At 40.2% G+C, this 13,226-nt stretch overlaps 1 protein-coding gene across 1 annotated transcript in view; it reads left to right on the top strand.

Moving 5' to 3' along the window:
• The first annotated feature begins 156 nt into the window (after positions 1-156).
• LOC137185973 (NADPH oxidase 4) overlaps positions 157-13,226 on the top strand; it is a 24,083-nt gene continuing 11,013 nt past the window's right edge. Inside the window, exons 1-8 of the mRNA XM_067594545.1 lie at positions 157-632; positions 1,091-1,186; positions 6,402-6,512; positions 6,850-6,934; positions 9,056-9,153; positions 9,535-9,562; positions 9,915-9,987; positions 12,244-12,324. Of these exons, the coding sequence (XP_067450646.1) occupies positions 576-632; positions 1,091-1,186; positions 6,402-6,512; positions 6,850-6,934; positions 9,056-9,153; positions 9,535-9,562; positions 9,915-9,987; positions 12,244-12,324 (629 nt within the window). The 5' untranslated portion in view covers positions 157-575. The remainder of the gene's footprint in view (positions 633-1,090; positions 1,187-6,401; positions 6,513-6,849; positions 6,935-9,055; positions 9,154-9,534; positions 9,563-9,914; positions 9,988-12,243; positions 12,325-13,226) is intronic.

The following is a 13,226-nucleotide window of genomic DNA, read 5'->3' on the forward strand; positions in this document are numbered from 1 at the left end:
TACAACTTGTGTCCTTTTTATAAAGGATGCCTTTATAACCAGGTAGGACCTCAACTTTTTTATGAAAGTCACAAGTGAGTGCTGGTTTCATTGGGACAGTTAGTCTGTGGCCCCCTCTAGTGGCAGAAAGGAGCAGTACGGATCGGTGGAGCGATGTTTATTGTTCTTCTGTGTGTTTGTTGATAATCTTTACTTGGCCTAATGTGATTTTAATAGGGGTTTTTGGCGATGCTGTTCAGTTTAGCTTCAGATTTGCGGTGAAGCATGGTGAAATGAGATGAGCCGATAGAGAGCTGCAGACAGTCGTGTTTCAAACTGCAGCAGCAGTGCAGGCAGGACAGAGCAGACACCGGCCGGTCTGCAGACTCTGCACACACACACACACACACACACACACACACACACACACACACACACACACACATATACACACACGCTCTCTCAAACACACACACACGCACACACAGACAGACACACACAGACAGAGCTGCAGGGAGGACGGGTGTTCCCCTCTCAGCCACACCGGGGGTTTGGTGAAAAGTTTTAGGGCAGCTGCTGAGTCGGTTGGAGGCATCATGGTTGTGTCGGTACGGAGCTGGGTCGCCAACGAGGGAGGAAAGCACTTGGTCCTGGTGGGAAAACTTTTTTCAGTGATTTCAAAGCCGTTCAGCTCCACTTACACCGTAGGCTGTTTGTTTTACCTGTTTATGACCTGTTGCAACGTGTTTTAAGACAACTTGTTCTGTACCACCTTCCATCCTGAGGAAAAAATACTAACACGGAGATCTGAACTTTCATAAATCCACTGTTAGTCACTTTGTCAGTGCTCAGTACGGAGGTTATGGTATGTTGTCTGTATCTATATAACCTCCTACAATCATCATATGACAGTTTTGTGAGATTAAATGTAAAGTCTGAGACATGAATTGCAAATGTACATGAACTGTTAATTGAGGAACTATTAGCTACTATTAACAAAACAAACCATACATTTTTTTCTATTTGTTAACAATGACCTGATGGAGTTAAAATTAATACTGTACATCTTGTGTTTTGTGTGTGTGTGTGTGTGTGTGGTGTGTGTCTGTAGATGCTGTGGTTGGGAGCGAACACCTGGCTGTTTGTAAAGACCTTCCTGCTCTACTCCACTGGACAGCAGTATCACTACCTCTACAAGATGCTCGGGGTAAGACCTGACACACTGATTTTGTGTGTGTGTGTGTGTGTGTGTGTGTGTGTATTTGATCAAACATTAACTTTATAAAATGTTACAAAATTATGGGAAATCTTTGGCCTGGGAGGAAGCTTGCTGATACTGACCTGTGGCCGCTACAGTGTTTACGGATAGATGTGGTTACAGAACCATTTTGTTGAGTTTAAAATGCTCCTAAATTAAGTTAATTTTGGGTCAAAAGATAAGTGTCTGAAAGTAAAACAAAAGGGCATTCAGCAGTGCTTTAACGGGAGACTTCATTACTGCACAGTACCTTTGGGTTGACTGATATTAATACTTAGGCTAATTGCAAAACTCTCACTTGTGAAGGAGGTCAATAACAGGTTTCAAACCATTTCAATAAACATGTATATCTGTGTGCAGGTCCTTGACATGAAAGAAAGATAACTCAGTGTAATATATAGCTAATTATAACCTCTCTAAGGTTTTTTTTGGACAGATCGTAAAGGTTGCAACCCACCTAATACCTGAAACCCAGACGTTTTAAAGATCTAGCTGTTGTACATCTAACTGAGCTACAGTGAGTGTTGATATTCCAGAGAACAGTTAAGCTGAGGCTTTTACTGTAGTACCATCTATCATCTTGCACTTGTATTACCATGCATTGCATTAGTAAAACGTATTATATCCAGAGATTAAATGGATCAGCAGACAAACTCTGAAGCTGAAGTTTTTTGCGCTTCTTAAGATCTGCACTGACTCATCGGCATATCCAGGCTTGTGGGTTGAAATTATGTAGAAAAGATAAGATCTAGATTCAAATTTCTGATGAAAAACATCATAAAAAACATGGAATAGCAGTTTACATTAGCACTCACAGAAGTTCTTTGAGAGCTTAATTTCAAGACAAAATAATAGCAGAGGAACATACATTACATTAGATTTCTGCTGTTTGCACTGTTAAATATCACGTCTCATGTGCCCAGAATGGGTCATGTGACTCTTTCTAGTGGTTGCCCAGATGACAACAATTAAGCCCCAAATTTGATCAAAATAAGGACCAAATCTCTGGTGCTGAAGAAGCCCACTACTACTGTTTTCAGTGCCTCCAAAGATTTCTATTTATATCACTGGAGCAGGTTTTGTGATGGACGGTTGTCTGTCACACATGCAGCTTTAATGAGTCTGAATTATGACTATAAACTCTGTGACAGCAATTAGCTATGTGTGTGTTTATGTTCAGTGCCTGGCCAGTGTGTGCTAACTTAAGGGGCAGCCAGTAGTGACATGTGCATGCATGGGCACACACACACACACAAACAAACATACAGACCCACACACACACAGTTAGGAATTTGATGGTTGCTGGTCCATGTGAGTGCTGGTCTAATTGTTGTCACAAGTTCATGGTGCTGTTTGTGTATGTGCGTGTGTTCTTGATGCATTTTTGTGCACAATAAATGTTCCTTGCATGCGAAGAAAATCATACAAATGCAGCTGACATTACTGTCCAATCATTTGAGAATTTCTAAGCTCAGAAGACTCCACTGCCTGTGTTTCTATCCACAGTAGTTGGCTACTGTTGATTGCTGTTACAAATATACCACATGTTCCAGCTGTGTGATCACTAGTTGTTTGTGGAAGCAGGACACAGTTAGCGTCATCTCCCATTTTCTCTCTATTTCTATCCTATGCGTTGAGAAAATGTTTTTTTCAGCTCAAATGTGTTAATAACAGTGGCACGAGCTTCTGACTAATCAGGTTACTTGTATGAAAAACAACACATTTATGAATTCTTCAGTTTTGTACCATTCAGTTCCCTCTAGATACATGCAATTGGGGCTGCAACTAACAATTATTTCCATTATCACTTAATCTGTTGATTATTTCCTCGATTAACTGATTAGCTCTTAGGTCTAAAAATGTCAGGAAATGGTGAAAAAATGTCGATTACTGTTTCCCAAAGCCCAAGATGGAACCCAAACCCCTGACCAACATTCAAAAGAAGCACAGAAGCACAGAAAAATCTTTTAAAAATGACTCAAAGTGATTAATTGATTACCAAAGTAGTTGGTAATTAATCTTTTAGCGCAAAGACTATCTGAGAGGCTTTTATTTATACTTAATTCACTGCAGGCGGATGCTTGAAAGTGAGGAAAACTTTGTCAACAATCTTTGCTAAACCATCCATGTGACAGTAATATCACGCCCACTTCTTGCAAATGAGATTCCAAAAAACACAAGTTCATCCTCCTGTGAGAAAATTAAGCTGTTGTAGCAAAGGAAAAAAGTGATGAGAACTAAAAACATCAGATGGTATGTATTCAACATAACACAAGACAATTAAAACATAACTACAGCAGTGCAATGAAAAAGTAAAAAAAAAAAAAAAAAAAAAAATCCAACAGAAAAATCCAACAAAAACGATGTGTGCAGAAAATGAAATAAGTGGAAGAATAAGAAGTGGCAGCGAGCAGCATGTGTGAGCTATTCATGTGCTGCCTGTATGGTGGGAGGCAAAGGGGAGAGAGGGGCAAGTGTGGGCACGCCGCTGGCTTTGACTGAATGCCTTACCAGAGGGCTTAAGTTTGTGTGTGCTTGTGTGTGCACCTGCATGTATGTGAGTGTGTGTGTGCCCAAATTGGAGAGTCAATGTTTTAATGCTGCTGAAGGGAATTTCGGTTTAACTTCAAAAAGTAGCTTATCTCATTCACCTGTATGGTTCATCAGTGTGTTTGTGTGTGTGTGTGTGTGTGTGTGTGTGTGTGTGTGTGTGTGTGTGTGTGTGTGTGTGCGTCAGAGATGTGCAGAAAGCAGGATATCAGATCTCCTGCTTGTGGTTTTGCTGTCAGCTGCTTTTCTAAGGGAAGTTGTGTTGAGTGTATGTGTGTGGGAATTTTTTAAAGGGTAAAGGTATCAGACTTTTTAAGTATGCTGGTGTTAACCTTGACTTACTATAAGCGGATTCTAACTTTCACCTGTTTGTGTGCTCCATCTTTATACATTACAAACTTCCTGCGGTATGTCTTACATTCCTATATTTTTCAATTAGTTGTACAGCAAATTGTGGTCCCTCATGTCTACATGGCCTGGGGAGTCAATTTGCTTGTCTAATCGTTTATAATTTGCGCTTGTCCAGTTGTATAGAAGCATGTAAATCGGTTAATCATATTTTTACAGCTAACGTCTTGAAAATCTATCATTTTGATACTCAAAAGACTGGTTTTGGGTGGAGTAAAAGATTGGGCTACACTTCAAGACATGAACTGCTGGACTCTCCTCTGATATCCCTCATCTACACAGTCATGCACCTTCACCTCTCACGCTAGTTGTTTCAATTTCTTAATCAGAAGAGACGGCACCAGCGGTGCACACAGAGGCTGCCAAGAATGTGTTTAAATGTGCAGAGTTTAAAAGTACATCTAGTGTTTCCGCATGAAAACAGCTGTGATTATTGAGCTGTGGTTGCGGTTTTGTAGCGCCAGACTACACAGTTGACATCCCTCTCTTGTTACTTAATGTGAACTGCACCAAATCCATCCTGGTACCAGGTGTTGTATCATTCAGACAGGATTTCCCAAGATGCAGTGCAAATGTATCAGTACACTTTTTTTCACTGCCTGACACTGGTAATGAACAAACGAGGAATCAAAGAATCTAAGAGTGTTGTTCAGACAGTCTTCTCCTCCTTCCGGCTGCTCCTTTCAGGGGTCGCCATAGTGGATCATCCGTCTACATCTCTTCCTGTCCTCTGCATCTTCCCCTGCCACGCCAACCACCCGCATGTCTTCCCTCACCATATCCATAAACCTCCTCTTTGGCTGTCATCTTTTCCTCTTGCCTAGCAGTTCCATCTTCAGCATCCCTCTCCCAGCATAACCAGGATCTCTCCTCTGCACATGTCTCCAAACCGTCCAACCTGAGCTGTCTTTCTAATATTCTAATTCCTAATCCCGTCCATCCTCGTCACTCCAAACAAAAATCTGCCACCTCCAGCTCTGCCTTCTGTCTTTTCGTCAGTGCCACCCCCTTCAAACCACACAACATAGCTGGTCTCACTGCCCTCTTGTAAACCTTCCCTTTCACTCTTGCTGGTACCCTTCTGTCGCAAATCACTCCTGACACTCTTAACCACCCACTCCATCCTGCTTGCAGTCTCCTCTTCACCTCTCTTCTGCACTCCCTGTTACTTTAAACAGTTGACCCTAAGTATTTAAACTCATCCATCTTCGTCACCTCTACTCTCTGCATCCTCACCATTCCACTGTCCTCCCTCCCGTTCACGCATATGTATTCCATCTCTTCTCTCCAGTGCATACCTCCACCTCTCCATGCTCTCCTCAACCTCCTCCCTATTCTCACTACAAATCACACTGTCATCCGCGAACATTATAGTCCACGGAGACTCCTGCCTGATCTCGTTCGTCAACCTGTCCATCACCGTTGCAAACAAGATAGGGCTCAGAGCCAATTCCTTGATGTAATCATACCTCCACCTTGAACCCATCCATCACTCCAACCGCACACCTCCACCACCACCAGAGTTGCTCAGACAGTGATGTGTTAATTTCTGTCTTTAACGTGCAGGAGTGCAGAATGTATAAAACATAGTTTATTGGAGTAGGAAAAACACAATGTTCCACAGACATCTATATACTGTAGTAGTTTGTAATAGAGATATGATGATAACAGATGTAACATGAGTTTCAGTGCATTGAGCAGAACACTTACAGAGTAGCTTATGTAGAAAAGAAACTCACCTTCTACTGTAATTTAGAAACTTTCAGTTATCTTATCATTGGCTTATTGTGATGAAACAAAGAGTGACTTCAATGATATCAGATTTTTGCAGAATATTTTGAATATATATTTGTCTTTTTATCTATTTATTGACCAAACAATGTTTTGTCATGTCATGATGATGTCAGCGTCATCATCCTAACAAAGTGAATTATGGTTGTACTCTAATTAAAGGCAAAGCTTCAGCAATGAGACACAAAAAGAATAACAGTCTATAACCCTTCATACTGAGAAGGACAAAGAGTCATGCTTTAAGGCCACAGTGCACAAAATAGGAAAGATGGATAAATAGTTAAAATCTGAATCGGACAAGTCAAAATGTGTATCTTAATCTGTCAGACCCTTATCACATTGCATCAGCTGAATCCCCAGGGCCCATTTCACTAACCTACCTGACAATGTGTGTGTGTGTGTGTGTCTTTTCCAGCTAGGGCTGTGCATCAGTAGGGCGTCTGCGTCTGTGCTGAACCTGAACTGCAGCTTGGTGCTGTTGCCCATGTGTCGCTCCCTGCTCACCTTTGTCAGAGGAACACACCAGGTAGGAAGAAGACTGAGGGCTGAAGGGATGATGGGATGCGGGTGTAGGAAGAACAGTAGAGCGATGGATGGGATGAATTTGTCAGTGTTACTTCTATCTTGATGTCATGCCCAATTTAGTCCACTTTGTTCATTGTCCATTTTGTTTGTACTACTACCTACTAATAAATCACACATTTTAGTTTCTAACAAGATAAATTAGTGAGATTTTGATGTAAAGATGCAACAAAACAATTCTAAAAGCATATTTTTGTGCGTTATGAGTACAGATGTGTGTGTGTGTAGCCACATTATGTTTCAAAGATGTTGTTGGTCTTACAACACTCACACACATGCAGGTATCAAGCAGAAAGACACGCAGACTCCTGGACAAGAGCAAGACCTTTCATGTGGCCTGTGGAGTCGCCATCTGCATCTTCTCTGGTAAAAACTGTCAATTATCACTACAGCTCATATGTCTGCATGTGATTCTGTGTGTGTGTGTCATGGTGAGGATAAATGGACACAGGCTGGCTCAGCATTCCTGGGGTACCAGCTGTGATGTCCCTCCAGCTGGTGGGGTGTGTTCTCAGTTTCTACTTGTGTGTGTGCGTGCGTGTGTGCGTGTGTGTGTGTGTGTGTGTGTGTGTGTGTGGTTTTGCGAGTCTCCTCTCATGACATCACGGGAGCTTCCAGGAGCTGCGTGGAGCTCCGGTTTACTTCTTTTTCCTATTCTTCAGTGTCAAGAGATGTTTTTTCTAAGCAGCCTCGCTCCATATCTGTGTTTTTACAGTAACACATGCGTCTCTTTTTCTGACAGAAAAGATCTATGAGCAAAGTCACAACCAGCCCACCCACTGTGTGCTTTTTCTTGGCACTGATCCAGTCATTGTTTAGAGGTCCTGTTCTGTTTTAAATTGTGATCGCTGATGAATTTGGGAATTTACTGTAACACTCAATGTTGCCTGGTCGCTAAATAGTTTGTTTTCTGTCCATTCTGAGAAATGTTCCACAACCACGCTATAGCAGCTCTGTGAGGCTGTACTCAGCTTAGAGCTAAATGCTAACATGAGCATGCTAACATGCTCACAATGCTATCATGCTGATTCGAGCTGCAACTATTAATCAATCAATCAATCAATTAGTCGAATGTCACAAAATGAATCAGCAACTATTTTGATAATCAAATAGGCGTTTTAGTCAGTTTTAAGCAAAAATGTAGCTTCTCAAATGTGGGAATTTAAAGCTTGTCTGTGTCATACATGAGCCTACATGACGAGCTGATTGGTAAGTAGTTTTTCAGGTATTTAGTCATAAACTAAAGTATCAGGTAAACTGAAATTTTGACCTGATAATTGCGCTTAATGAAAATTTTGTGCCATTCCATCTAGATATTGAGTTATAAGTATTAATTTACAGTGAAATATTTGTGGTTTAGATATTTCAGTCTGAACCACAAATGTCACCCTGCTGGTGGCGCAAAAAAGGAAAAATCAGTAAGATTCATCCTCTCTGCACCATGAATGTCTGTACCACATTTCATGGCAATCAATCAAATAATTGTTGAGATATGTCAGCCTGGGGCTTGTTTCACAAAAGCAATTTGTGAGCACTGCTCACAGATTGTAAATGGTGTCAGTGTCCCATTTCAGTTACCAATTGCAGATACATTTGTGAGTCTTAGAGTCACTCACATGCTCATGCATGGGTCACAAATATGTTTATTTTGTTTAGTTAAATGTGTCAAAAAATAACATGACAGAAAATGATCTCATGTTGCAAGTCACAGCTTGCATGTTGCAGATTTGGTGAAAGTGGCCGCTGGGCCAAAGTTGTCGACTGACCGACTGACAGATCAACACTACCATCCCTAAATCTGTGGTGCTAGCGTGGCTAATAATCCAGAACCATAGAAATAAAAGAACTGCGAGAACTGTCATCTGCCGTCTTTCACTATCACCATTCACCTCCACAATTCAACAACTCCACACACACACACACACACACACACACACACACACACACACACACACATCTCCCCTCAGGCAATGTTCTCATGTTCTAATAGCGGAGTTCCAAAGTTCTGAGACAAATGACAATGAAGACAGAGAGAGGGAGAGAGACATAGACTGAGACAAGAAAGAGAGAGAGAGAGAGAGAGAGAGAGAGGTGGGTGGGAGGCAGTGGGAGTGAGGAAGGATGTGGGTGAGAAAAAAGGACCCTTGTGTCTCATGATTACGCCCTCTAATTCCATCAGCTGTCGAGCGGCTGCGTGGTTAGCCTATGATGTCAGGGAGGTGTGTGTGTGTGTGTGTGTGTGTGTGTGTGTGTGTGTGCGTGTGTGTGTATGTGTGTACCATTGAGTCAGGAGCATGTTTTGCTGACTTTCTGCTGAATAGACAAAGAAATGTTTGTACGAGTGTCCTCTAGTAGTTCATTTTGACCTTTGTAATTAAATGTATGTGTGTGAAGCAGAGGAGACATCCTGTGTGTCTGCCAATGTCTGTGCGCTGTTAAAATCTTGTGTGTGCGTTTTCATACAGTATTGTCTGTCTTCTTCTTTAGTTGTACATGTTTCTGCCCACCTGGTGAATGTCGTCAACTTCAGTGTCAGCTACTCAGATGACTTTCCGGCTCTTAATTTGGCCCGCTACAAGGGAGAGGTGAGGCACAAATACACGTCTGTACTTTTATACTTGTTAGCAGCCTCTATGATATTGTACGTTCTTCAGGTTGTAGCCTCAAGCATCACAACTATATGTCTAACATCAAACCTTAAACAACCATAAGGCCTGGGAATACTTGAAACAAACGACTTCATACAAATTGTCATCTGACCACATCTCTAGAGGGTTGACAAAACTGCCTTCATAGAGAAGCGAGATGTGATTACTGTAATTGTACAAATAGGGATACAGCATGTACTTTTGGACAAATTTAACTCTCTTAAGCCCACCCTTTGAAGAATTGAGGAATGTCTGCAACGTTCAAAATGTGCCATAATAATAATTATAATGATATATATTTTGTTGTTGTCTTTCCAGGACCCGAAGCTGATCATTTTGACCACAAGTAAGACAGACTACTCTTTACTCTTTCTTGTGTGTATGAAGGTATGTTATATCCTTGTGTAACAATCAATGTGGTAAATGTGTTACAGATTATAGTGGCTTTATGCCAAGAAGAGCAGAAGAAGTCTTGCTGTGTCTGCCTGGTTTAGTTCTCACTGTCTCTATTTTTATATCTCCCTCACTGTCTTTCTATTTGTTACTGTCTTAGTGGGTAATATAAGCCTTTCATGGAAAAAGCAGATTACTTGCTTGCTATTGAATTGTGTCTTATCTTTGTTAAATATAATTGTCTAGAAGTATCACTGTAAAACAGTGGAAAACTGCTCTCTGATTGGCTCTCTGATTTGCTTTAGTCCCAGGGGTCACTGGTGTCCTGTTGGTTCTCATCCTCTTCCTGATGTTCACGTCGTCTTCGTACTGTGTGCGGTAGGTCGAGCATCCTTTATCATAATCATCATAATTTGTGTCATAGATGTATTAAAAGAGGTTGAGACAGATTTGCTCTCTGCCTGTGGCTCAAAAATACATTTTGAACTGCAGACAATTTTATGTTATAAATATTATGAATTTTTAAACCATGAAGATTTAATATTTGTAAAACTTTCCCAAAGCCCAGAATTTTTTTTTTTCATGTGTGTGTCTCGTCTTACTTTTTGATGAATGTTGGAGCCTGGTATCCACATCTCCTACGTAGTACAACCATGTATGTGGGTTGGACTGCCCCTGTGTGTCTCCGTCTCTGCCTCTATCTTTTTGTACACGTCTATGTCTTGCTGCCAGAGTTTATGACTCATCTTGTGTGTGAGTTTGTGAGGGAGAGAAATGGAAGATGGAGATGATAAGGAGACTTGCTAACAGAGGTCTGTTATAGAGCAAATCCCTTCTAAGTGTTCCACTCACAGCTCTGTCATTACTCAGGTCAGAGTGGGTCACCCGCTGTCTGTGTGTGTGTGTGTTTGTGTGTTAACCCGTTCAGGTGTGTGAGACTCTCTGAACATGAAGTGTGTGTGTGTGTGTGTGTGTGTGCTCTCCTTGCTTTCTTCAGTAATTGAACAGAGGATAAGAGGAATTTCCAGAGCACTTCAGGCTTTAGATAAGAGTCTGGGTGAGTGGCTTGAGTGGTTGGATGATGGCTGGAGCAGCCACATAATGAGTCATAATGATCCACTGACATTGTGACACATTAATGCTCGCAGTGCTATTAACATCTTTGATTAATTGTTTTGTATCAGCATTTCAACCCTTTAACATCATTGCTAATTATATACTTTTAGAGTTGTGATTTATTATGAGTTACAGTGTCCACAGAAGAGGAAATATGTAGTAAAAGCCACCTGAAGGCCAAGCAGTGATAAGAAAACCAGTTCAGCAATAAAAAGCCAGGTCATTGGCACAGGACTATTAAAAAGTTAAAATGTTTTTTAGTAAATTAGTATAAATCAAATAATAATATCAAATATTCCACAATTAAAACTGTAGTAAATTTAAACCTCATAACTTTAAAGTTGATAATGTCTTTCTTCAATCGTAATTTTGTCAACAAAACTTTAAAAATGTAAATTTACAATCAAATGAAGTGACTTTCACTCCTTCTACACACAGACTGATATTTTTTCTTCTTCACTTGGCAAATTTTCCCAAAGACTTACTTAAAAGACGGGTAATTAGAACTGCAACTATTTATTGATTCATTAAAAAATTGAATTGGCAACAATCAATTAAGTAAATTTTCCAGCAAAAATGCCAAATATTTGATGGATTCAGGTTGTTAAAATTGAGAATTTGCTGCTTTTATTGGTCTTACATTATTCTAAATTAAATATTTTGGACAAAACAAGACATTGGATTTTGTTTTGTCATTTCTGACTGCCTTTTCTGATCATTTCTGATGCTTTATAGACCAAAGAATGAATCGATTATAGACAGATTAATTGATAATGAAAATAATCATGAGTTGCTGCCTTTCCACCCCCACACATCAGTTACTGTGTCCTTTTCATCTCTGCTTACCGAATCTCACACAATTCTCATAGTTTTCACTCCTGTCTGTACAAAAACGCTGGAAGTTAAGTAAGCGACTTTGTGTTCTGAAAATGATCTTCAATAAAAAATCTATTGATTTGGTTAGTACAACACAAGTCTTCTTCAAATCCCCATCGGTTTTCTGAGATAAACATCACTGTATTATAAGGCAATGACAGGCTAATAGGAGGTAGCACATAGATCCTCATGAATAAAGCTGCTCAGTCCAGTGGTGGTCCTGCACAGGAACAAGTTACACTTAAAGAAAACAGATGACGAAAGAAGGTTCGGACTTCTAAAGAAGTTGCAGTCAAAGAGGATGAGTTCATGGTTTGATGATGTTGACTATTTGCAGTGTTTATGGGGGGGCCGTTGTGTGTAATGACCCCTTTAATATTGACCTCTGATGTCCTGCTTACTCAGGCTCTGAGCTGGGAGTCTGTGCGTCTGGTCCTGAACAAACTCTGAACTGGCTTTCTTCTTTTGTTATCTTTGCTCTTTTTTTGTGTCTCTCATTCACTTGTTTCCTTGTATCATGTTACCATGTTTCATTCCTCCTTTACATCTATTTTTGGTCATTATCTCTCTTTTAAAACACACTCTATCTGGTATAGAAGTATGAGTATATGTTATCATCGTGTCTGTGGGTGTGTTTTTCAGGATATCCAACTATGAAATCTTCTGGTACACACACAACCTCTTCATTGTCTTCTACATCATCCTTATGGTGCACATGGTCGGGTAAGTCTCTGTTCTCTGACCGTGTGTGTGTGTGTGTGCCTGCATGAGTGAGCAAGTTTTTCTGCAACCTTGATACTGTTGGTCTACATTTCATCCCACTACACTCCAGAGGACAAGATAAGAGTTTCCCTTACTTACGAATGTCAGCAAATCTGAGACTCCTGCTGACAGCTGGAGACATCTCTATCAGCAGTTTCAGCCTCAACAAAACCGGAATGTTTTTCTCAGCGTTTCTCTGTGGATAAAATACCCACATCAGTTATGCACTTTTTTATACACACACATCTTTCATTTCAAAACATGAAAAAAAAACATTTGTCTCATGTTACTGACTTGTTTCGTATAAAAATGTCATGTTATGACTTATTTAAAATGGCATATCATGTCACTTTTTCTACACAAAATGTCACAATGAACTGTAGTACCAAGGTTTGCTTGTATATGCCTGTCCTGTCGCTGCCGTGTTTTATTATGTTATGTAGTGTGGTAGAGGTAATTATCTATCACCTTGTAGCTATACTTTTAAACTATGTCAAAATTGTAATATTTTCTTGATTTTCTTGAGTTATTAACCCTTTTGGAGCCTACCATAGCCCATTGTTCGTATATGTCCTCATTTGTTTTTTTAATGTTTTTTATATCCCCCAAATCAGCACAACCTCTACTATCCAAAATAAGATGTACTTCAATGTAAAATTTAAGAAATCAGACAATAATTGTAGAAAAAACACAAAATGCGCCTATAGAAATGCATATTTTTTTAAAAGAAACAGGCAATGGTAACATAAAGAAGAAATTTGGCAACACAGAAAAGACACATCAAGGCTCAAAAATGTCCCAGAATAAAATCCATTCATTTGTGGGACTACAACATATCCCAGCATGCACTGTTACAGGCCTAA

Source organism: Thunnus thynnus, chromosome 7 (genome assembly GCF_963924715.1).
Source record: "Thunnus thynnus chromosome 7, fThuThy2.1, whole genome shotgun sequence".
Lineage (NCBI taxonomy): Eukaryota > Metazoa > Chordata > Actinopteri > Scombriformes > Scombridae > Thunnus > Thunnus thynnus.